General features: G+C 39.9%; 1 protein-coding gene across 2 annotated transcripts in view; it reads right to left on the minus strand.

Annotated features, from left to right (window-relative positions):
- Positions 1 to 26671, minus strand: part of CDKAL1 (CDKAL1 threonylcarbamoyladenosine tRNA methylthiotransferase) — a 528219-nt gene that overhangs the window by 126945 nt on the left and 374603 nt on the right. For both annotated transcript variants that reach the window (XM_072152454.1, XM_072152456.1), the window contains exon 12: positions 16840 to 17020. In XM_072152454.1, the coding sequence (XP_072008555.1) occupies positions 16840 to 17020 (181 nt within the window). The remainder of the gene's footprint in view (positions 1 to 16839; positions 17021 to 26671) is intronic.

A 26671-nucleotide genomic window follows, 5' to 3' on the forward strand; every position in this document is an offset into this window, starting at 1 on the left:
AAAAATGAATCCTCTGGTAGAGTATGCTCGCAATACCCTGTTCAGTGCACCACTGCAGCCTTCCTCAATAGGGTCCACCCGAGCCTGTGTATCATAAGCCTGGCAAAGTTGTACATACTGGTAGAACCATGCATGCGGCAACTGATATTCTGATTGTATTTGGTCAGAACGCCTTACACCTACCATCTGAGCAAACATGTTTCAATGTCTCTACCCTTTTTAGTTCCCACAAAGCTGCCAGACGAAATATTTTCACCAAACCTTTGACATGAGAGATAGCATTGGTTTACCGCCCCAAAGAGCCACCTCCAGAGCATGTATTGGCGTTTCCAACAGACTAAACAGTTGACTTGGAGAATTCACTGACCCCCCCCTCTTTCTCCTGCCCCCATGCTTTAAAATGCTGCAACTGTGAAGGCAAGAAGTAAAGCCACAGGTTTGGAATCGCTAGGCCTCCATCTACCTTACTCTTTTGTAGTGTGTCTAAACGGATCCTACCTTGCTAACCTTTCCAGAGCAGTCTCCTAAGTAACCCACAGATCCTATGAAAGTATTTCTGCGACAACCACAGTGGCAAATTATGTAATATGCAGAGCAGATGGGGCATCAGTACCATTTTGATGAGGTTACCCCTCCCCTTTGGAGACCGTGGGAGTTTGCACCATATTTTAATCTTGGTAGCAAATCTGGAAGTAGCGGCTTCAGGTTGTCCCTGATATAGTCCCTTGGATCAGAGGTTACCACCACACTTAAGTACTAAAATCTTTCTTATGTTCTTCAAACTGGGTTATGGTAAAGCAGAACGGTAAAATTTATAAAGTTTATCCTATAACAACAATAGCTGAAAACTAACATTTTTCCAATTTACATTCATTACCTTATTGTAGCAGTTTCTCTGCTAAGTTTTCTGCCTCTCTCGGCTCCTCTACCTTCTGCCCTGCAATGTGGCTCCTAAAAACATTCTGTAAAGTGTACCTTTAAGGACTAGAGGGGCAGGAAAGGTAGCGCTAGGGGGGCTATGCAGTGTGCTTGTGTGTCTCTGTTTACTGATTATAACAAGAAGCTCAACTGTGCTGGCTCTGTCTACACCCAGCTCTTATGTTCCCACACACTGTCTACCTTAAAGGAAACCTACCACTTGAAATGGCAGGTTTAAGAAGAAAACACCGAGCACCAGCTCAGGGTGAGCTGGTGCCGGAGCTTATTTTTGTTAGTGTTTTAAACCGCTGTATCGCGTTTTAAAACACTTTTTAAACTTTGTAGCCGGCGCAGGGAGGTACGCGCTCGGCACTTACCGTGCACGCGGCAAGATAGGAAGTGAAGGAGACCCGCGCGCATGGTAAGTGCCGAGCGCGTACCTCCCTGCGCCGGCTATAAAGTTTTAAAAGTTTAAAAAGTTTAAGCCGGTACTTACTTTCGTTAGTGTTATAAACCGCGGTATCGCGGTTTTAACACTTTTTAAACTTTAGAGCAGAAGGGGCTTTGGCGCTGCGCGCGACCGTGCGCGCGCAACATCTCCGCTATTTCCTATGTAGGCGCGTGCACACAGCGCCGAAGCCTCTGCTGCTCTAAAGTTTAAAAAGTGTTAAAACCGCGATACCACGGTTTATAACACTAACGAAAGTAAGTACCGGCACCAGCTCACCCTGAGCTGGTGCTCGGTACTTACAGCCTACCCCTACCATTCTAAATGGTAGGTTTCCTTTAAGCTTAAAAAATTATCTAATTTGCACATAATATCATTCATAAGATGGCTCGGTAAACCACCACTTCCATCAAACTATAAGGCCATAGTTGGGTCAATGAAGAGAAGGGAGCAGGAATAGTACAGCAGTCATGATACACAGTATGAAGACTATTTACTCCTGTGCGTCTCCTCTGTTCTCTATACTCCAAATCCACTGCTGTCCTTGGAAGATGTGAGTGATAGCATTTATGAACAGCCTGGCTTACACACCCATCTTAGCAGGTAGTGTATATAGTAGTCAAAATGCTGTAACATATGTAAGCATGTGTAATAATTTGTGTGTATTGGTCATTGTAACTGTAATATATGTTAGTATGGATGTGAGGATTTAAAATTGGATTTATCTGTCAGGACCGTCACATCTGTATTGTGCAGCTGGACTGCTAGTACTACATGACCTTATGCTAAGTGAGGGAAAGCTGCTCTGGTCTAAGTTTACTTAGAGGATGTAACAACCCGAAAATGCTCAACTACTCTAGCAGAAGCTGAGGAGTATCTTAAAAGGAGATATACCGTGATGTGAATCAAGTTTATTTTGATTGTGCATTTTGGCACTTTATACAATGAATTTGGCTTTTGGATACAAAAAAACTAATATAACTTATAAAACTTATAAACTAATTCTTATAGATAATTTTAGTAGATACCTGAAGTATAACTTGTGGTAAAAACCCATTTTCCTCCTGGGTGAGTGTGTGAGGACCACGCAGCCTCATAATTTGTTTCATATTTTTAAAATTGCTTTGGGGAATAGATCTTGGCTATACACTTTACACTACTTTACTTTGTGTACATGGATTTACATTGTTATTTGTAGTACGGTATTTTAGACATTTGGGCTGAATATATGAAGTAAATTATTTTGTGTGATTTATTTATATTAAAATTAAGATTAATGGGGAGTAGTGGTCTAGCATATCATATTTATACCTATGTAAATATAGAATATGGAATGAATTAAACACTCATGTTAAAGTTGTAATACTTGTAAGATCTATACCGTAGACCGCATATACATAGCACACAAAGGACTTTTCATGGTAACTGCTCGCTCTTCCCACGAGTGCAATAAAATATGAGCTTTGGATATCAGAAGACATCCTGCAATAGATTTACACAGTTATGGCAGACATTTCGATATGATTGGTGTACAATTACTTTGACCTAGACCCAGGACTGAAAAAAGACTAAAAATTTAATCAGAACCAATAAAATGACCTTGAGATATTTTCCATCTCTGAAATATGGGATATAAGATTATTTTCTGTCACAGTGCGGGAAAGCTTGATAAACTACAGTTCTCTAGCCAATGATCAAACACAGCAATGGGACCGAGCGTCTTGGCATTGTATAGAATGCTAGCATTACTTCAGCAAAACATCTTTGTCAACTACCTAATAACCTACTGTATGTAAAACAAAAAAGAATGTTAAAGGGGTTTGTTCAAAGGTTAAAAAATCATGGAAACGCTCCTCCAAAAATATATTCTTTTTACAGATAAGCTGCTATAACAGACCAAACACTGGTGGTGTTCTTCGTAAAAGCAGCCATGTTTTTTAACCACCAGACGACCCCTTTAAGCAAATTCAAGTATTTTAAGTATGATAAGCAGCTCCTCCCTGCAGCTGAAAGTGCACTGCTAACTTACAGGCAAACTGAAGAAATCAAGATTACATAATGCCAAAAAACAAGGCTATCCTTCAGGTATGCTGTAACAAAACTTCTCCAGTATCCCGGGCCAGTCTTTTGCATGTTTTGTTACCCCTGGTGTTTCTCCAAGATAAATATATACTGTCGATAGGTTGCAATGTTTAAAGGGAATTGCAACAAATTGAAAACATGTAGTTCAATTTTTGAAGATGTGAACACTAAAAAAGTATCACCATGTCCCTATGTGTAGTACACACCCACAGGTATCCATGGGGCAGAAGCAAGCCAGAGGACATTCAGTACAATAGAAGCCTTGCACAGGTGCTTGCTACATCCTATGTAATTGTGAACTCACAGGGGGCGGGATGTAAAAGGGGTCTAGGTGGCGATAGCGGTGCACCAGAACTTACCACAACGATCCAGGTGCACCAAAGTGCTAATTGACTTATGGGGAAATATTTATCAAATATAATTATCAAATATCAACAGTATGTTCTGTATCATTCTGAAGTACTCTACAACCCCCTGGGTCCAGTTACATAACTGAGGTGCTAGCCATTTGTATACACAGACTGAACACTCACAACAAGACAAGGATGTGGAAGGTTTTGATTCAATAGATGACCAAAACTGTATTCTACCTAAAATAACAGATGCAAACTATATACTAGTATACAAGTCTAGGAAGTTATAGGAAGCAAAAAAGAAAAACTCCAACAAAACAAAACAAAATCTATAATACACACTACAACATGGTGGAGAGCACGTAAAACATTTATTGAGCTCTTTCTCATAGTTGTCATACTTTATATTCTCTCTGAAGTTATATGTAGCACAAAACCACATACAAATATGAAAGCTTGAAGGAACTGGCTGGAAAGCCACATGGAACTGTGCTCTCGCTTTGAACTCTGACTTGTTATTAGAACCCAAACCCTGTGGAAGTAGCAGAAAAACTATTGCTTTGTCCACAGATCTGATCATCACTGAGGCAGGAGAAGTCTCCAAGTTCAAAAGACACCGCTCCAAGTCAGAGCCAATATCAATAGTTGCTCCTCCCCATGGGCCTGACTCAGTAAAGCCCAGCTGTGAATGTTGAACTTCGCTGCTTTCACAAAGTCAGCCCTGAGCAGAGTCATCACTGAGACCATTGTGCTCTGTACACAAGACTGACAGGAGCTACAGTATACATCCACAGCAGATGGGATTAAAACAAGCTTAGTGCATATCCTAATAAATCATCCCTACAACAAGAAAACAAAGTCTTCCCTTTTCAACATCTGGTTAGCTTGGCCAGAGGAAAGGCTGCAGACAGGCTGAGAAAGAACGGAGAAACTAAACTCTCAGGATTCTTCTTTTCAACTATTTTGCCATTTACAAACAGTCCACTTGGGATTTATACAGAGTATTTCCACACACACATATATTATATTTTAGAGCCTGTCCTCAACTTTTCATCTTTGTGGATCACGGACAATAATAGAAGTCTATAGGTTCACCAACAAAACCTGATTTTTAGTCATTTTATTTTCCCACTGATGATGCTGGGGAATTAGGCATTATTTCTTCTAACTAATGTTAAACTATTTGTTATTTTTTTGGCTGATCTGAAAAAACCCTGAACAGTCGATGCCATACAGTTGTGAAAAAACAAATGTAAAAAGAAAACATATCCAACGGACTCGCCAGTGTGAACAAGCCCTAAATCTGAGAAAAATAGAAATCAGCTACCTCTTAATACCAACATATGCAACCCAAAATATTTAAAGGGAACCTACCACCACAAATCTACCTATAAAGGTAGATTGGGTGGTAGGTGGATCAATGGGACGTGAGGATAGCCCTTTTAAGGGCTAATCCTCACGTCCCTGCACTTTTTTAATAACTTTAATTTGGTATTTATTCAAATTTACTTATGCGGCTACCGGGGCGTGGAGTAGCCGCATATGAGATTACACGAGGCGGCTACTCCACGCCCCGGTAGCCATTTTACCCCTCCTACTCACCCATCTTCGGCGCGCAGCTCCGCGTAGCTGCGCGCCCTCGTCCGGCGATCCTGCCGTCTGCGCATGCGCAGAAGAGCAGGCCCGCGCCTGTTTCGGAGTTGTGACCGCGCAGGCGCGGGCCTGCTCTTCTGCGCATGCGCAGACGGCAGGATCGCCGGACGAGGGCGTAGCTGCGCGCCGAAGATGGGTGAGTAGGAGGGGTAAAATGGCTACCGGGGCGTGGAGTAGCCGCCTCGTGTAATCTCATATGCGGCTACTCCACGCCCCGGTAGCCGCATAAGTAAATTTGAATAAATACCAAATTAAAGTTATTAAAAAAGTGCAGGGACGTGAGGATTAGCCCTTAAAAGGGCTATCCTCACGTCCCATTGATCCACCTACCACCCAATCTACCTTTATAGGTAGATTTGTGGTGGTAGGTGCCCTTTAAGAAAGCTTATACCTCAAATATTATAAACATACAAAGAACTGGACAGGGATTGAAAATTAGCCAATTTTCTCACTCCCGGGCGGGGCCGACCGGTAGTGAAATGTGAAAAGTCACCGGTGGCAGGTTTTTCTACGCCAATAAACGATGCGCAGTTGCAAAAATGCATGACCGCCAGTGCATGATAAATATGCCCCATAGAGTCTAATTGTTCTCCTTCTAAAAGAAAGGCCTTCAACTTGAACAACATCCACTTGGATGCAAACACCTTCAAATGTTTCACAGTCAGAAAAACTTGTGGACCCCCACTGCCACTTTGAGAAGGGATAGGCTTTAAAACTCCACAAGTATACTCCAATATTTTTTTTTTTCCAATGTAAGAAGTCTTCAGCAAACATGGCTGAACACTGATGGGAGACAGAATTCATAAGAAGACCTATTAGCAGTGTGTGCACTTGTGTTTAGCTACCACAGTGTGATCACACTAGTTCATTACTACTGCTAAAAATGTAGCAATGTAGCAGACGAAGGTGGGAGGTTTTTTTTGAAAATTCTAAATCGAGGAGGACGAGTTGTTTTTGGAAGGGGGAACGCACTTTGAGCAAGGATGACCATGCCCAGGTGATAACCAGGCAGGGAGCCAGGTAAAGTATTATATTATTATTGTTTGAAAGAAAAAAAAGCCAGAAATTGGAAAAAAAACTGTTTTCGTATATGCTTGGTATTTACTGTGGGGACGTGGGAAAACCTAAAAACATTGTTCTAGTGACGAGTTCCCTTTAAACAATGTGTAATGAATTATAGGTAATGATGCCCCCTCTTTACCAAAGGAAATCACATTTAGCTTATAAGATAATGTAATTAACGTTTATTTACCAGGCAAAAGCTGCTCCCCCCTCTTTCCGATTCCCTTGTCCCATCATTAGAAAACGGTAATTGATACAGAATTTACTCTGATCCATGAAAAGAAATGTTAATTGACACAGACTTTAGGACTCCAGCTTACGGGGTTGATGCTATGTGCCGTAAACTGGCTGCTTAAGTATCTGGCAAAATAATACTTTAAAGTGTAACCGTCATTTCAAAAAACTTTTGATATGCTGTAGGGCAGGTAATTTTAAGCCCTTTTGCAATTGGATTAGTAACCCGAATATTGCTCCTTCCTCTTGTATTCTGCAGCCTTCCCCCTATTGTTAGTGACTTAGATGGCTGATGTTAGGCACATTCTGTGTTCACTGAGGAGCTGACTACGGAGGTAGAGACACACCCTCCTCACAGCTGTTTACCTCACAGCTCAGTGCTCCAGCACTCAATCATGTGCTGCCAGGAGTCCTAGCAAATGTAGTGACCAAACAACTACACTTATCTCTCCCTCAGCTTTCCCTACACTTGTATATAAACAAATTATCCACACAGGCACAAACTGCAGAGTGATCACAATCCCTCATTCCCTCACACTCCACAGCAGGAAATGGCAGGAGAGACTCTCCAAGTCTTCAAGCTGTCCCCTTATGTGCTGTGCTGAATCTTTACTTATATAGGTAGATACATAGATAGATACATACATACATAGATATGACTAAATAATCTGTATAGATAGATATGAGATAGATAGATATGAGATAGATAGCTATGGTGTCATTGGTCAGCAGCAGGTGCTTTTGATGAGGTGACAGGAGGCAGGTGCCGCCCCTCCATCTTGCTGATTGTAGTTCTTTTGAGAGCTGGAAACCGTGGTTGCTTTCGGCCAAAAAAGGTACTAAATGAAGACCAAGAGGCAAAATACTTTGAGGAATTATTCCCAGGGACACCTGGAACAAAATTATGTATTTTGGTTTTTTTGATCAGAATGACGGTTAGAAACCTGGTCATAAACCAAATGTTTCAATTTCTGGTCAACAAATCTGTCATCAGCATCCTCTGATAGTCCTTGGGTGTCTAACACCAAGGATTTTGGAGTTGGGGATCCGAGAAAATAGGGCCAACATTTCATAATGGTGTTTGATACTATTTGATTTGTTAATTCATGCTGGAAGAAGATATTGCAAAATTAGGAAATATGTCCCAACTTTCCACCTTGATTCAGGTGTAGCAATGACCCTCTCACATGACAAAGTAGGCCGATTAGTTGGTTATTCAAAACAACATGCCAGCATCATCATTCATTGTCAGTTCAAGGAGATCTCCTCCAAAGATCTGAATGCTAATGCAATTTGTAAGAGGTATGTTATTCTTCATTTTTTCCCTTCTTATTTTACTGTATTTGCTTTTGTGTTTCTGTATATTTCACCATGTTTGTAACCTGCAAGCAATGTGCATATTAAATTGTCACATGTTTTTCCTTGTGCTCTATGCATCCCCATAACTCTGGAGAGGTGAATTACTGCTAAGCCTTTTTACCCTTTTGAGTGTCTGTGTGATTGCAGTAGCAGTGTGTGTCCAGGTGAAGGGCACCTAGAAGAGAGTATACCTGGGTGTATGTGTGGGTTCCTGGTGTAGATATCTCATAAGCCGTAATTGCGAGTTGTTGAATCTGTAAGTGTGAGCAAATGATTATATAGGGGTGCAGAGTGGCTATGTGTAGTAATGTTCCATAGGCATGCAAGTGGTAGTGGGGTGTATAGTGTGGTTGTGCGTCCACTGGGCTGTGGGTGCCTAATGTGGTGTGTCAGGGATTATGATGCGTTTCCCTGACAGAACTGGGTGCTGTATGTTAGGGGAGAAGAAATTAGCATAAACAACATTTTGAGTGATTGGGCTAAGCTTAAGGGCTAATTTGCGGGGGAACTATAGTGCAGGTGCACCCCATGATTGAACTTGAGAGTGGGGTTTAACACACTATGCATTATACATTCATTAGAAATTAACATTCATCAAGTTTCTGCCGAGGTACCAATCTTTGGGAGGTAAGACTTTGCTATTCTTCCTAATGATAAATCTGATAAACCTGGTCAGGCTTCTGTGAGGCCAGTGAGTTTGATCAGTCCAAACGCTGAACAGCTGGACCTGAAGTGACACACTTAGTTCAGTTCAAGTTGCTAAGCATTTGGGACGGACATTTCGGCCAGCCCACACAGCGAGTTTGACTTATCACACTCGCTCACATGAAACAAGCATTATAGAGCATTCTTAATTTTAAAGGGTCAAAAGATTAAACCTCCCATAATTCAATTCCTGCTTACGGAACCAACAGTTTTATTTTTGATAATTTTCAAAATGTGTCAACTTAACTCAAGCTACAGTTGATAGCAAGATACATTCTTTCAACGATCGATGCACTCAAATGAACACCATAAGAGCTCAACTCAATGACTGGTAAATATCTCAGGATCGTATCAGCTGCTCCAACACTTTTCTACCAGCCATGGCTATGCTTTCATATAGTTGGCTGCATTTACTGGTAAAAATTAAACCCATTCAGTTAAATAGGACTTACCGTATTTTTCGGACTATAAGGCGCACTGGAGTGTAAGGCGCACCATCTTTAAATGCCTGCTAAAACATCTGGGCTCATATACAAGGCGCACCGGATTATAAGGCACACCTTATTATAAGGATGAATGATCAGCAGGTGGCAGACCTGTGCACTGTTCAAGGCAGCTGTTGTCTGTAAGTACGGTTCATATATAAGGCACACTGGACTATAAGGCGCACTTCTCCAGAAATCTAAACTCCATGAGGGAAGTGATGGATGTTAATGGTGTTTCTACCTCCATTGTTTTAGATCATGGGAAAGTATACTGGGAGTAACCGATTTCACCCTGCATCTCAAACTGGATGTTCTCTTCTAAGGAAGGCAGAGATTTGGTAACTTACTTTGCCCATTGACCGTCTGTTTCTACTTTTCCACTGTGCTTGACCATCCTATCCATTGCATAGCTGATGTATATTGGTTAGTGGTGGAGTAAAAAATTATATTATTCACACCCATCTCTGTGCTGCAGCTTAGCAGGGTCTGTGCAGGAGGCTTGTTTAAGAGACGACAGAGGAGGAGCCTGACTCTGGGCCGCTCAGGAACACCCAGCCGACTCAGTTTACAAAATTACAATGCAGACAGTGGGGTTTATTTTCAAATTCTCAGGAGCCATTGGTTGATTTCAATATCATATGGAGCAACCCAAAATATTAAATGTGGTAGGATATTTGGTTTAGGGTTAGATATGCCTGGCTGGTTACCTTTAATTGTTGCATGCCCCTTGAAAGGGTTGAGTTTTTGTGTTGCAAGAACTCCATGGCTGAGAAACGTGTAATGTGGTAGGTTTATTTCACATTCAATTACTGATCAGGAAATTAAACATGTACTTGGACCCTTTGTTTCAACTGCTTAGCACCTACAAGGAAATATAGCAAGGACTGAAATCTGGGCCATGCCAATGGTTCTTAGAGGCGGAGCACCTGTGGGTGGGGCATCAATTGGTGGAAAAATTTTACTTTTTCTGTATGTTATTATGCCTGTGCTGTCCTAGACACTTGCGGCAACATGTCTTCATTGAATTTTGACTGTCTGCTGTAACTATTTGCTATCTGGACATGTGTGCTTGTTATTTTTTTCTCTCTGAAATACAAAATGCAACAAAACTTCTAAAAATCTATGTCAAATTATATAAACTGGAAAATTTTAAAATGAACCGTTCATTGTCAGTCAATTACAAAGGTGTTTACAAGTTTGCTACAGTAAGTGTCTCTAAATATCTGTAGACCTAAGGCTTTCTAGTCACTAGACAGCCATATAACCAGCAAGTTACATTTTTTGAAAATTCTATAGAATCTCTGTGCCAACACTGACACACTGCAAAGCAGTTGGCCGGGCGGTACGCAGGGCGAGTGCACTTACTCTACAGTTCGTGAGAGCTGGTAGGTAGATTTACTTTAACACAAGGGTGTATAGGTAGATGATCTAGCCTCATGTTGTCTCTTCATGTTTGCATTCCTTGCACGTCTATGCAAAGCATTCAAGGTTAAAGAGATTTTATTTAAGCAAATTTGATCTGATTTTGCCTTCCAATATGATTCATTAGATCCTTGTCAAGTTGGGAAGGGTAAAAATGATGAAAAGCAATAGTTTAATAATGTGTGTGCAGTTTCATTATCTCTCCATATTACAACAACATCATCTTTGTCTGCACAGGGAAAAAAGCCTAATTGGACATTACCATCTTTTTTGTAACGTTCATTATTTCGGTAACACACAGGACTGTATCATGTCTTTAGTTATCACATAACACTAAAAAGAGACATCTCCAATTAAAAATGAAAAAAAAAAAAAACAGTGTAGGCATGCTTTCAACCTCCACCTACACGAGAGCTCTAAAACTGGGGCTAATATAATGTATCAAACCACAAAGAAAATAAAACGCTTCAGCAATATGCTTTATATTTGAGTGTGATAAAGTAAGTGACCATTCAATATCATTACATCCTGTACCACCAATATGTAAATCAATGGCATTAGACTGCGTCACACATTGCACATTGAATATGATTTGTAACACATTACAAGCAAAATGGGTGGTAAAAAAAAACATATTTGCTACTTACTGAACGCAGATTTTTGGTGCATGTTTTCAGGGAGGGGGGGGGGGGGGGTCACTGATTTGCTTGCAATGCGCTTCAAAGTACATTCCAAAGGAAACATGTGAACCGAGCACAAGTTTTGCTGTTGCAGGTCGATAGTAAGTTTCTATCTCATCTTAAGCTTTTTAGTCACATTAATATAGGTCCATACATCTCTTGAATGTATTATATGATCTTTGGGTTGCTTTTGAGTGTATTTTGAAGCACATTTTTCCATACTTTCAGTGTTCAGTGTATATCAGACATAACAGCAGCACATCTCTAGCATTTCATATTATGACCCAAGAAAGTGTTAACCCTAACCCATACACACTTCAATTATGATTAATCTGGCTTGTGGAAGAAGCCACCATAGGAAATGAATGTGAGTTCTTACATATGCATGCTTAGGATTCGATGACAAATGATCTCTATTACAATGGAATGTTACAGCATATGTATGTATGCTCATACAGTTGGGTACATTCTCTGGTTCTTCCATTTCCTCCGGAAAGTAGGAGGAGTGAACATAGGCATCATATAGTGATATCCTCCAAAGGGACATAACTGTCCATATTTTTATAATTAGAGAAAAATCCACAACTTACTACGGAGGCCGGGAATGGATGCCATACAGTTACCTCCACCCACCATAGCCACTGTTGGCGTCTGTTGAGTGTGTACGACGCTTTCCAGAATGAAGCAAAATCAGAAAAACACAACCTGGTGGAGGCAAGCAGGTGGAGGCAAGAAGTCTATAGATATGTTTAGTGTGTATGTCGGGAGCATTCCTGGCGTGCAAACTAAAGGTGTCCAAAAGAAAAGATAAGAATGACTTCCTAGTAATGCTATTTAATTTTCTATGTCAAGTTCTGCGAAGCGGGAAAAGAACTCCAAATGAAGTAAATTTACAGAAAAATGCTTTTGTGCCATTTTCTAGCTGGATCTGTTTTTACGGCTTTCACTTTGTCGGTCAATTACGGCAATGCCAAATTTATAATGGTTTTATTAGCTTTTACAAAATTAAAACCATTTCTACAAAAAACTTTTCAGCATTTTGCCATATTCTGATGCTTTTTCATACTTTGGCGTTTGGAGCTATATAAGGTGCAATTTTTAGCATGTGATTACGTTTACATTGATACCATATTTTTGACTGTACAACCTTCTGATCACTTTTTACTTCAATCAGTTGCAAACTGACAAAAAGCGGCCTTTAAGACTTTTGGGCGCTATTTTCCACTACAGGGTTAAATGCCAGGAATAATAGTTTTTAGATCTGAACTTGGACGTGGCAATACATAACATGTTTCTGATTTTTGATTGTTTATTTTTATATCAGTTCTAGGGAAAAGGGGCGATTTGAAGTTACATATTTATAAATAATTAAGTTTTCTGGGCTAAAAATATAGCCATATGCTGTACTGTGAGGGGCATATGTTTTGCCGGTTCTATTGTGAGATTTATCTGGGTATATGGTAGAGTTCTTTGGAAATATGGTTTCAGAGAGGGGGAAGGAGGTGCTGCACCCTGCTCACTTCTACACAGAATTGTCAGGTTAGAGATTTCTCCTCTTCAGTATCAGTTCCTTCAACTCAGTCTGTGATTCTGCAGAACTTTCTCCGCGCCTCCCTCTCTCTACATCAAGCTGTGTCGGACTCCACTGCAGCCCCTCCAGCACATCAGAGAAATTAACAACTCTTAGTCCTCAGACTGTCCACTTCATTTAACTGTTTCACTACTGGTTTCTACTACTTATTACATGCGGAATGCTCCCCCACACAATAACAGCTTCCAGGCTAGTGACCATATACATGCTATATGTATACTAAGCAGAGTTCATTGGATTTGCTTGTATGTAACTTATTGGATTTAATGCGAAATTACTTAATGAGAAACAAAAGGTATCATTAGAGCTGTAGGAAATTTGCTGATTGCAGTTTGCTGATTTGCAGATGCAGAAAAGAGCTAGTCTTTGCTAAATTCACTGCTGCTGAGAAACATTTTTGACAAGCGGCATCAGAACAGAAAATTCCTCAACTCTGGGAAGAAAAGGGCGAGCAGTAGAATATGAGCATTGTTCTGTTATTAAAGGGGAAATCACAAATGACAATTTGGTAAACATCATAACATTGTGGTTCGGCACCTAACATAATAGCGAGTGTGATCTGCCCAACTGGCAGTGAGTTCTGACAGGAATGTGCATCAAGAACGCTGAGCAACCAGAACTGAACTGACATTCACAGTTCAGTTCTGGTTGCTAAGTGTTATGGCTGCAAGTAACACACTGCTATTTGCACAGATCACACTTGCTAGTTTGTTAGGGGCCTTACACTTTCAAGGCGTTTTACAACATGTTGGAAAAGAAACCCTCAAAGATGAGCATTTATAAAAAAAAATGGTTTTAAAAAATATATTCATCTCTTCAGAGAGGTGCCACTTGGACAAGGGTGCCTTCTATAGAGCAGATTATAAATTGGTTCCATTTTTACACAAAAGTTGGCCCTTGAGTTCATTTCTCCCTCCCCCCCCCCCCAAAAAAAAAAAAAAACTGAAAATCTCTTTAAACCTAGAAAAATGATAATAGAACAAATAATGGTAGGACATATAGGGGCACTTTTACTAACGGTCCATTGGACGCATATCTGTCGGGTTTCCCAAATTTTTCCATTTTGTGCTGAATTGCCCCGGGTTTTTGGTGAACGCGATCGGACTGTGGCACATCGGCGCCGACTTTCATGCAACACAAATCGGGGGCCGTGGCCATCGGACAACCCGACTGATTCAGACAAACCGGAGGATTTAAACATGCACCTGGAAGAACAAGGTGAACTCCGGCGGACCTGAGCGGGGAAGCGACACATGCAGGAAATTGGACGCACGATCTTAGTGGATCGTGGCAGCTCCGAATCCTCTTCGAACATTCCGTATCGGCGGTGTCAACGTGACGGGTAACTAAATGTACCCCATAGTGTCCTTAATTGCTGTAATGCAATCTGCCTGTAGGATGGAGATACTTCCTTTAAGTAGCTATAAAGAAAAAAAGACTAAACAGTCTCACACCTTTATTGGTTCAAGGGTACAAAGAAGTAAGCTAGTAATACCCACCTGGGAGATGATGGGTTTTATGTTTGTCGTCTGACCTTGTTATCTAATAGAAGCCATGGAAAGCCTGGAGTGGTAAAATTATACAAGCATGTGAGCACTGTTTTTAGTAAGTAAATACCCGGGCAAAGGACTTGCTTACTGCATGTTTATTTTCCGTTAAAAACTGGCGTATCTCCTGTGCACAACACACAGGAAACTATACTATCATCTGTAAAGAATGCTTTTTAGTTTTTGGAGGTAGAATAAATGCAGCAGGCTGAGGAGGACAATTAGTTACTGTCTGGAGGGGACATAAATAATAAATGTAGAGTTTTAGAAGGTGGTACATCATACCAGAAAAAGAGAATGATGAATCTGACATTTACTGAGAATAAAGGTGATTTTACTGGAATAAAAATCAAGTTATGGCTGTATTATTTACAATTTCTAATCTATAATACTCTATATACTGACAACTCAAAAAGTAATTCAACTATAGGGTAATAAAAAAATTAGGCATGCATTGTCTGTGGTTATCCCTATATTACAATAAAAGCAGATGTACATGTTGCCTGCAGCCAAGAGTGACACACAGTAAAACAACTAGACCACTTTCTAAATACCGAATACCATCAACAGTGGCATAACCAGAGTCCTAAAAAAAAATTGCTAATGGGAATCCCCCCCCCCCCCACACTTAACCGTGGCAATCACCATTAATGGAAAAGAAAAAAATAATCATTTAATCCCTCTTTTGATTAGTCCCATCTTTACCCCTAGTAGTAATTGTCCCATTTTGATGCCACAATGGTTCAGACTCCCTCTAAGGTTTGTCCCTACTTAAAGTAGGGAAAAATTACTGCCCCCTTAAATGTCACCATCTTCCATCATATTTAATGCTCCTTTTCTTAGTAAGCGCCCCCTTTGTTGTCCCCTTAAGTTTAGTCCTATGTTTTTAGTAAACACCCTTCATTTTAGTAAAAGTTACTAAAAGTGCCCCATTGTAAGCAACCCCTTTTTATCCTCATTCACACTCATGTACACATGTTCATCAGCCATAAGCTAGACATACTGTGTGGGCCTTTTATCTCCATTGTTTAATGCCCAAAACTTTCCCCCTTAGTGTATGCCCCTTTTTTACCTCCATTATTATTAAATGCCCCTTACTCCCCATCATTGTAGTCAGTGGAACATTTATGCCCTATTTTTAAGTGCTCCTTATTATCCCCTTTTTAGTCAGTGGTCCCATTTTACCTCTTTAATCAATAAGTGCCTCTTACCGTATACTTTTTTAGTCAGTGGCCCCTTTTTGCCCCTGTTACTATTAAATGCCTTTTTACTCATCCCCTTTGTCAGTTGGCCCTTTTTTGCCTCCATAATTATTAAATGCCCCCTTATTGTCCCCCCTTTAAGAAGGTGGCCCATGCGGCCATAGGAATGGATAGTTGACATAGAGAAAGCCATCCAGGATGGCAGCGCTAACGCTCCCTGGGCATTTACGTGTCGCCGGTAGCAGGAATAGGGATATCACCCCAGATTGGTGCCAGCAGGCATGAACAGTGGGTGTTGGCTACATAATGCAGTAAATACACAACATTTATGAAGAGGGCACAGCCTGTGAGCCCTCTTCAAACATCCTTAACAACGTAAACAAGTTAACTTTAGGATAGGTGGTGAATATCATATTGCTGGAGGGTATTACTTGGTATAATATAGTACATCAATATATTTCCATTCCTAAGGTTATATAAACCCCTACAAAACCAATACAAACTTGCTAGCATGTCTATGTATATCTCCTTCTGCAATTATGTATAGCGACTGGTGACTGTCTCATGCAGCATTATTATTCCTTTATAAAGAGTGGCAAGAACTTTTAACTCCTGTGATCTTCTTCATCATAGCTTGTAAGCTGTTCCGAGCAGGGCCCTCATTACTATTGTTTCATCTGACTGTTATTGCTCTTTAGCATATACTGGATTAAAAAAACGGGTTATTGTAGGACGCGCTCTCCCTAAAACATTGGTTTGACACAAGTGGTTTTGGTAAGCGTTGCCTTTTATTCGTAGATAAATGGACTATGTGTTTGTTATTGCTCTACGACACCTCATTTTGTATGAATATGTACCCTGTGATCCGTGAAATGCTGTGGAATATGGTGATGCTATATAAAGATAATATTATTAGTACTGGTTTTATAAACCAATTGGGTCAAAAATTAGATGCCAGCGCCAGTGTGTGCCAGGTAATGTAATATGGACTTGTGATCCTTGTGTAACTGAGCCACTAAGTGCCAATTGCAAAGGCCATTCCAAGTCCAGCAAACACCTTAAAAGCGACACACCTTAATCTGAACCAAAATAGCTTACCACACTAGCTGGAACCTGCTCCATTTTAGCAGCTGGGGTCCCTGGTCGCGGGTAAAACTGATTAATGAAGAGACTTGGGAATCTATATTCCTCAACTAGTTTTAACGTCTCCTTAAAATCTTCATCCGTCTCTCCAGGAAAGCCACAGATGATGTCCGTGGCTATTGTAATTCCGGGCACTCTACAAGACAGATGGGAAAAAAACATGTTAAACTGTAGCTGAGGGAGTTAACATTCTACAATGTTTTCTACAACAAATTTCCCAGAGGTGCACAATTATTGTAATATTAATCGCTTCTCTACCAAGAAAAAGCTAAAAAAATATATAGATACTAATCACAGGGTGACCAGAATAATAATGAACAAAAGGGTTAATGTGTTGTACTCCTTCCTTTTCCAGCTCCAAAATATATGGCTTATGAGTAAAGGTATATTCAGGCATTAGGGTTCGCCCCAGGTGCTATTATATAATGTTACTTTTGCAGTTACTTTAGCACTGAAGTGTTCCAGTGGAGGGAGGCTCAAAATGAGACCAATCATTTGCTCATGCAGATCTCAGTTCATGCTGCCTATGGCGGCATTCCCTATGAAATGAATAGGACGTGTATTGGGTTTATTGAAGGGTCAAAATGTTGCATGGATTTAAGTGAATATTTGGTGGCAAAATGTGTGCGAAATTCGACTCATGTGAATTGGCATTGTGGGTTACACGGCACAAACTATGCACAAAATTGATATGTCGAAAAAGGAGAGGACACTTACACAAATTAATCCCATTGAAAGCATATATTATGCACTTATGATCCCTGGCACAAACTGGAGACGCAAGCATTATATTTCTGGCCTGAATTCCATACTGGATTTTACACATTTATAATTTGTTCTTATGATAAAAACAACGAAAAACTCAAAAGTCAGGAGTGGGACATAAAAGGAATAAATGATATATAATCACTTATTGAATCTACACCCAGTATTGGCACCCACAGATGGGATTGATATGCGGCAGCATTAACATCTATGGTGGCTTGTCACTGTGGGGCACATTTACTTACCCGGTCCTGTCGCGATCCTTGAGGTGCGTTGTCCGACGAGGATGAAGTCCGGGGCGATTCACTAAGATTGTGTGCCTGATATCCTGCATGTGTCGCTTTCCCGCTGAGGTCCGCTGGAGTTCGCCTTCTTCTTCCTGGTGTGTGTGAGCGCATGTCTTGAGACACAATTTGAATTTTAAATCCTGCGCTTAGTCCGAATCAGTTAAACTCTATTAAATGCGGTGCAAATCGGAAATAGTCGAGAAACCCGTCTATATGTCATGTGAATGTGCCCTTAAGTGTAAACACCACATTTGCTTCCATGGGAAACCTGCTGATGCTCCTACTAGTTAGCAAAGACAATTTTAAAATCCAGACCCCTAACCCTATAGAAGTCAGATTTCTCTTGGCTAAAGTGACTCAGTAACCACATTTTGCCCCATTAAACTATTGAGGTAGGGTATGAAATATCCATTCCTTCTTTTTTATTCAAAATTCTGCCCTTTTACCCCTCCAAAATCATGTGCAAAGCAGAAGAGTAGAGTCATATTATTCCTGAGGTAAGAAAAGTTTAGAGGCTGCATGAGGAGTGTCACTTCATACAACCCATATATTCCATTCCTTAGTACCTAGGAAATATTTCTGTGTCATATCAAAGATGAGAATCTAATCTGTGAGCTTGTGGTTCTGTGATCCACAGAACTAGAGATACAGGACCACATTTATTAAAGTGTTTGCGCAAGATGCTTGCACATGTATTTAAGAGGTGTCTGTGCCAGTTTTGTGCCGCAGCTACACTGTCTGACAATACAGAAAAAATATGCACCAAAAGGGGCATGCCAGTTCACAGTCGGATCGTGAGCAACAATTCTGTTTGATGTGTTTGATGCGCACACTCTGCGGGAGAAGTGCAGGGGGCGGCAGATTCATTAAGACCATGTGACACATTTCATGAATCTGGCGCACTCTGCACACTCCACAGGTAAATTGCACATAGTGCATCTTACACTATTTTGGATTAACATAGGCCACAGGCTGCTTAAGACATAATTGGAAATGCAAGCTGTAGATAAATATACAATATCTGTCTATTTCTTAAACTGCACATAACTGTAGCAACGAGGCTAGGGGAAATGAAGTAGACATCTCTGGAAAAAATATGAATCTTCTCTACTCATATTCATATGACTTTTGGAGGAGATTTTCTAAACGCTTTCCTATTTGGAACAGTTAAAAAATAAGTGGTGCCCAACCTCACACTCTTTCTTCTTCTGAAATCTGCAATAGGACCATCATGAAAATTTGTGAGGTCTCAACTACTGCTCCAATATCCTAAAGAGGACAATTTCTGTCCAAATCCATGCCTCAGTGGACCTTTTCTGGAACCATTAATCCTAGTGGAAAACATAATGATAATCCAAAGTCTTGACAGAGACTGTACTGCTGTGCAGCTCAAAACTAAGAAGCTAGACAGCTGCTCTGAACGGCCATACAAGCTCAATGCACAGTAATCTGATGGAATACAAATGTGAAACAATAGAAAGAAAGCCACCGCTCACTCACATAAGCTGCATCCTCAATATAGACGAGGTCCTATTCCTCCTTAGCTCTCGGTGCACGGAAAGGCAGTCCTGCCGGTTGACTGAATGATGCACAATGAAACGAAGGTATTCCAGCACTCAGAATCTTCTTTAACCTCTTAACGCTCAGCGTCCGATATATCGGACGCTGAGCTCAGTGACTTAGCGCTCAGCGTCCGATATATCGGACGCTGAGCCGATGCCGGTTCAGCTCAAGATTTGAGCCGAACCGGCATCGAGAAACACGGGGTGCCGGCTGTGACTGATAGCCGGCACCCCAGTGTAACACCCGCGATTGGAGTTGTCTCTGATCGCGGGTGATTAACCCGTTAAATGCCGCGGTCATCGCGACCGCGGCATCTAACATGCATATGGGGTGTCTTTCCCCCACGATCGCCCCCCCCCCCCGGAATCATTTTCGGGGGGCACCGATCACTGCTACGGTATCACTGGGGTCTGATCTGGACCCCAGTGTTACCTGCAGGAACTGCCGGTAAGATGGCGTCTGTGACGTCATCTTACTGGCAGAGTGCCACCCTATGCAAGTGCATAGGCTGACACTGATAATGCCCTGCAATACATAAGTATTGCAGGGTATTATTATGAACAAGCAATCAGATGATTGCTTGTTCATTTCCCATGGTGGAAAAAGTGAAAAAGTAAAAAAAAAAAATTATTCAATAAAAAAATAAAGTAATAAATCACCAAAAATGCCCAAAAGCCCCAAAACATATAAAGAGACATATAACTAAAAAAAAAGTCTAAATCATAACAAAAACCCCACATATATAGTATCACCGCGTCCGTAACAACCCGTAGAATAAAAATAAATAATTATTGAACCCCCACGATGAACGCCGTAAAAGAAAACCGTTATAAACCCTCCAAAAATTATGATTTTTACCTATTCAATCCCACAAAAAATGCTATAAAAAGTGATCAAAAAAACATATGTACTCTAGAATGATACTGGTGCAAAGTACAACGTGTCCCGCAAAAAACAAGCCATCAACCAGCTCCGTAGCCAAAAACGTAACAAAGTTATGCCAGTTGGAAGATGGCAATACAAAAATGATAGATTTTTCCCCACAATAGGGTTTTATTTTACAAATTTAGTAAAACGCAAGAAAATATATTCGTGTCTGGTATCCCCGTTATCGTATCGACCCATAGAATGAAGATAATATGATTATTAGTCTATACGGTGAACACCACAAAAAAAAAGTAAAAAATCCAGTACAGAATTGATGCTTTTCTACTCCTGCTCTCAAAAAGAAGTTCCTAAATTTTCAACAATAGGTGATACCAACCCCAAAATGGTAACATTGGAAAAAGCATCTCATCCCGCAAAAAAAATGCCGTCACATGACCCTAATAGCGCAAAAGCGAAAATTTTACAGCCTTCAAAAGAGGCCAATGAGGAAAGTAAAATCCTGGCAGCTGCAGGGTGCTCCTTCCCTTCTGCGCCTCACTGTGTGCCCATAAAACAAGTCACGGCCACATGTGGGGGGTCTCTGTACTCGGGAGAAATTGTAGAACAAATTGTATGGTGGGTTTTGTATTTTTATCTTTTGGAAATGTGTAAATTTTAGGGCTAAATGAACGTATAACCGGCACAATTTGACTATTCTAAATTTCACCTCCATTTTGATGTAATTACTATGAAGATCTCAAGGGGTTAACAATCTTCGTAAAATCTGTTTCTGATAGCTTGAGGGGTGCAGATTTGAAATTGGGTTGGTTATATGGGGGGTTTTGATGCTAAATATGTAAATTTTCATTCAAAACTGTATTTATCCCCAAAATAGTCAATTCTGAAAATCCGGAAAAGCGCTATTCGATTTGTAAGCCGCGTGACATCAAAATAAATTATCCAGACATTTCAAAAATGGTGAAAATGTAAAGTAGACATATGGGAAATGTTATTCAGCAATTTATTTAGGTGGTAAATCTATCTGCCTGAAAACGCAATGATTTCAAATTTCAAAAATGGCAAATTTTTCAGAAAATTCATCATATTTTCTTTTTTTTTGTAAATAAACGCAAAACTTATCAGCCAAAATTTACCACTAAAATGAAGTACAACATGTGGGGAAAAAACAATCTCAGAATCGTTTTGATAAGTAACAGTGTTCAAAAGTTATAACCATATAAAGCAACGCATGTCAGAATCCAAAAAATGGGACTGAGCCTTAAGCTGTAAAATGGCTGCGTCCTTAAGGGGTTAAAAAAATATTTGAATTTTTATTTTGTAAATATTAAAATTGCAAGGTCACATCCTGGCATATCATCCAAAAAATTAAAGATCTACGCGTTTCGGACTAGCGTGCTTGCGTCCTTATTCATGATCAGATCATGAATAAGGACGCAAGCACACTAGTCCGAAACGCGTAGATCTTTTCTTTTTTGGATGATATGCCAGGATGTGACCTTGCAATTTTAATATTTACAAAATAAAAATTCAAATATTTTTTTAAAGAAGATTCTGAGTGCTGGAATACCTTCGTTTCATTGTGCATCATTCGGAATACAAATGTGCCTACTGATACAATGTTTTGCTTCCATAGTGCTACATAACCCTGGATATAACTCTTGCCTTGGTAGAACAACAGTGGAGAAAGCATCATTACCAAAGTTGGTGGATTTGCCATTAAGATGTCATGAAACGCTGGGTTACAACTCATGTTAAAACTTTATTTGTAACTATGTTGAATATGAACATAAGAAGATGTAACTAATAAATGGAACTATTTCCATATTAAAAGCACAGGCCTGGGATTCCATTTTCTTTCAGATTTACATACAAAGCATCCTAAAAGCTAGAGCGTAGCAGCAATGTGAGCAGGAAATGGAGGTGAGGTCTGGAGGCAATAATTATTTGATCATTGTGCTTACACTGTAATTAGCAGTACTGTCATCTCTAACACTTAATGGCGCCATAAGATGAATGGCTGCATTCAATTATTTCCTAACATATAATGATTTATGGTAAAAAAGACCTTATTACATGTTATATCAGCGCGATCACTGTAAAAAAGGAAAAAGAAAATGCACAAGGATCCTCTATGGAAATATCAGCTGGATCAGCCCTAATCCATTCAATAATATGATGTACAAAATCTGACAAGGAATTTAATAAAATGATAAAGGTGATTCTGTGCTTGTATGTATTGAAAAAAAATAAATTGTTATTAAATTCTCCAGTGAAAAGTGGATGCTTTGGACATTGTTCAGATTTGGCAGAACTTTCCATAATTTTTCAATACTTTCTAGCATGCCCTAAAATTTACATTGTTGGTGACCACAGCAGAAAGCTCCACTACATGTGAATGGAGTTATTTTCACAATGTAGTCACACTGAGCTATGTTGTGTAATTCTATGATTAAGTGACATTTACCACCAGGATGAAGGATTCTAAAACAAGCATACTGCCGTCTACCCCCAAGCTCAAGCTGATTTGCATAATTTTAAAGACTTTTTTCTTCAAAACAAAGGCATAGTAAGCTTAAAGAAGGGTAGATTCTGTCAGAGGGGACACACACCAGTGTGCTTGGTTTACAATCCTTCATCCTGGTGGAAGATGTCCTTTAAGACAGACTTGATAATGAAATGGATTGCTTTGCTCTAATTTGGTTGTCATAGAATGACTTTTGGAGGTTGCAAAAATGAGAACTTTATTTGGGTCAGACTAAATGGTACATATCCCCATCCCCATCTATGTCATATCCCTATCCTTTGTGGAATAATTGTATACTTATTGTATTTTGTTATTCTTTGGCTGGAAAATTGTACCTGCTTTTACCTTGCTTTTATTGATAAAACAAAAAACTTATGAAAAATACAGTTACTGTATATAAAAAAGAAAGACTTGAGACGCATCCGACTGATGTATTCTAACTTTCTTGTACGTCCATTGCCTTTTAACTATGGGAACGATATAAAGCATCTTCATTTATTACTGCACCTGTGGATTCTTGCTGGTCCTGTGTATACATGTGATGTGCACATACCAGCCTAAAGCCCGTGTACCTACAAGTAATCTGTATCATGTGCTTAATTTCCTATTTTTATATTTCTGAAAGTCTGAATGGGGCCTGGTTGTCACTCTGAACACTAGGGAAGTCACTGTGTTTAAGTCTATTATTGAGGGTGGAGAAAGACCGATATCCAAAGATTTGATATTGATGACTCATAATAATACATCACCTATATAACACTTCAGAATTAAAAAAAAGAAATAATATATAAAAATAATTTCCACAATTTCCTGTGTGACATGATTATGCAATAAATGATGCAGATGTACAAACCATGGAGGCTACTACATTTCTTGTTTCCTTTTTTGATTTGGTTATAGGCTACTCCATGTTTTCATAAGGCTGCATTCACCTAGTTTTTCTGTCCTCCAATGTAAGTTTATGTTAGGCGAATTCTCAATGTGTCCTTACAATGAAGGGTAAAGTGGTATCGGTTTACCTGTCCCCTCCCCCTAAAAGAAGGGAGGAACAAACATCAGCAACAGCCAATGACAGTTCAGGGAGTTTCCCCAAGTGATGTCACTGTCCTTATATGAACAGTGACATCACTAGGACCATGGATGTATACATTGCATTCTTCCCCCACTCATTCCAATAGCCTCTGCTGAGTGAATATGGCGCTCAGCATATATTTTACATTTAGAGCCCGACCTGGTGTATACTTGATTGTATACAAAAAAAATTAATGTGAACCCAGACTAATGGGCATCTCTTTCCTGTGTGTGATGAAAAGCACCTAATTTACATACACCTGTGTATGTAGGGAGTATACAGTATATCATCATATTACAGAAGACTGTAGCCTACACAACTGAGGAGTTAAACGTGGTCTTTTGTATTTGTCTACATGGCACAGAACATATGAACAGTCTCCATTATATACATTGATATAAGGATGAACATGAAAGGCAGCTGATAGCAGATGGACAATTATGTTATACAGTCTATAATAAAAGCAACTATATATACTCAGTTAATATTTCAGAAACTTCAGAACAATAATCTATATTCAGAAGGCTGATGAGAGGAGTCAGCGGAGCAAGGCAAGGATATATTAGTCTATTCTCCAAATGTATTCAGTCCCTATTGTGGCGCTGGGAAATAAAATCAAGGCAACCCGGATGTGAGTAGAGAATAGTGATGGACCGCATGACATCTCCTGCATCAGCACTGTGGGAATGGTTTGTACCATACATTATGTGACAGTGCGTAGGAAGTAAAATCATTAAGACCTAGAATATTGGTATTCAGTAGCTATCTGAGCTACTTCTACAATACTAGAGGCAGCAGTGAAAGCCCTTAATAGTAACTGTGAGGGCAGCTCTGGCTTGTGTTAAGTGTCTGTTCCCATGGCAACGAGTTATGGGAGCAACAAGATTTAATAAAATGTGTATCTGTTGCACTTATTCTTGAGTAAGAAAAACATTTTAGAATCAGAAAAATGTATTGGTTTTGTTTTGTGACAAGGTTATGTTTGTAACAGTAATTAGATTGGCTGGGGATTGATTATACGCTGCACTTGTGGAATTAACAGGCTCTGCAGCCGCCAGAACATTACATAAAAGAAGCCATTAACAGACTTGTAACATTTCTCCTCAGCCATGTCTCTGCAGATGTTGTCATCCACCGCGTGTCAGTGATGAGTGCTGGAGGAAACTGACTCACAGTCTACAATCCCATCCATGGGTAGAGGTGGACCCTTCCCAGGACAAGGGCGCTCATCCATGTGTGATTTGGTTCAGTAGCTTAATAGTCAAAAAGAAAAGGCAGCAATATACTGTACACCAGGGACAAGCAATCGTGGAAACTCCAGCTATTGTGAAACTACAAGTTCCAGCATGCTGGGGTGTTCTCAGAATTGTAGACATTCTTAATAAGTTACATATGGTTTCACCTCATAATCCATGTCCGCTCTTCAATTTTATTATGAAGAACCTAGAAGCCCCAGTTGCCTATATGCTATAGTAAGACAGCACAAAGACTTACAAATGCTCGGAACACACAATAAATCAGACAGACAATACTCTCAAGCTCCCATCTTAAAGGTCACTTTCAGATATTGTATTTTATTTTTAATTGCATGTATTTTGCTGTGTACATCATGTATTACAACACACAGCAGGCAGCAGTATACAGCTTAGTGCCAGTTCCTGGTCATCTCCTGCCCCTCAATCTCTTTTCCTAAACAGATTTATGACCCAAAGTCATAGACTGAGCTTTTAGGCAAAGGTATCCAACAACAAGTATAGCAGATTTTCCAGTGACTGCCATTCTGTAGTCTTCTATGAATTGTGATATATATATATATATCTCTATCTATCTATCTCTCTATATCTATCTATCTCTCTATATCTATCTATCTCTCTATATCTATCTCTCTATATCTATCTCTCTATATCTATCTCTCTATATCTATCTCTCTATATCTATATCTATCTCTCTATATCTATCTCTCTATATCTATCTCTCTATATCTATCTCTCTATATCTATCTCTCTATATCGATCTCTCTATATCGATCTCTCTATATCGATCTCTCTATATCGATCTCTCTATATCGATCTCTCTATATCTATCTATATATACTGTAGAAGCCAAAATGTGGTGAACATGACATAAAGTTTATTCATGCGTTTGAATCACATTGCATATTTGCTTCTATCACACATTCGGCTGGAGAGGCACAGGGGTTAGCAGCACTCCACAGTGAGCCGTTCTGCCAGGCAGTATGTATGGCAAAAGATGGAGCAATTTTTCCGTCGACAATATGGTACACTGGCAATACGTCCATTCAAATGGATGGCCATATTGCCCATTAAAGTGAATGTGGTCGCGTGCTAGCTGTACAGAAATGGTACTGGTAGAACACTGCTGCAAAAATCTCTTTGTGTGCAGGGAGCATTCAAAATACTTGTCAAAAACTTTTAAGGGGTTGTATCACATATTACTGTGACCCATCCATGGCGTTCTGCCATTAAATATTATGGGGAAGTCAGATATTTGCACAGTCCCCTGTTATCTCTGGCAAAACTCATCCCTGGCTGTGGGAGTGCCGAAGAAAGCAATTGTCCAGGGCTACCACAGAATTGAATGGAGCGGCAGGACGTGTGCTCAATCTGCCACTTGATGCAACTCAGATCATATTTTTATCTGCTATCCCGTAGATCATCTTAATACGCT

Source organism: Engystomops pustulosus, chromosome 5 (assembly GCF_040894005.1).
Source record: "Engystomops pustulosus chromosome 5, aEngPut4.maternal, whole genome shotgun sequence".
NCBI classification, from domain to species: Eukaryota; Metazoa; Chordata; class Amphibia; order Anura; family Leptodactylidae; genus Engystomops; species Engystomops pustulosus.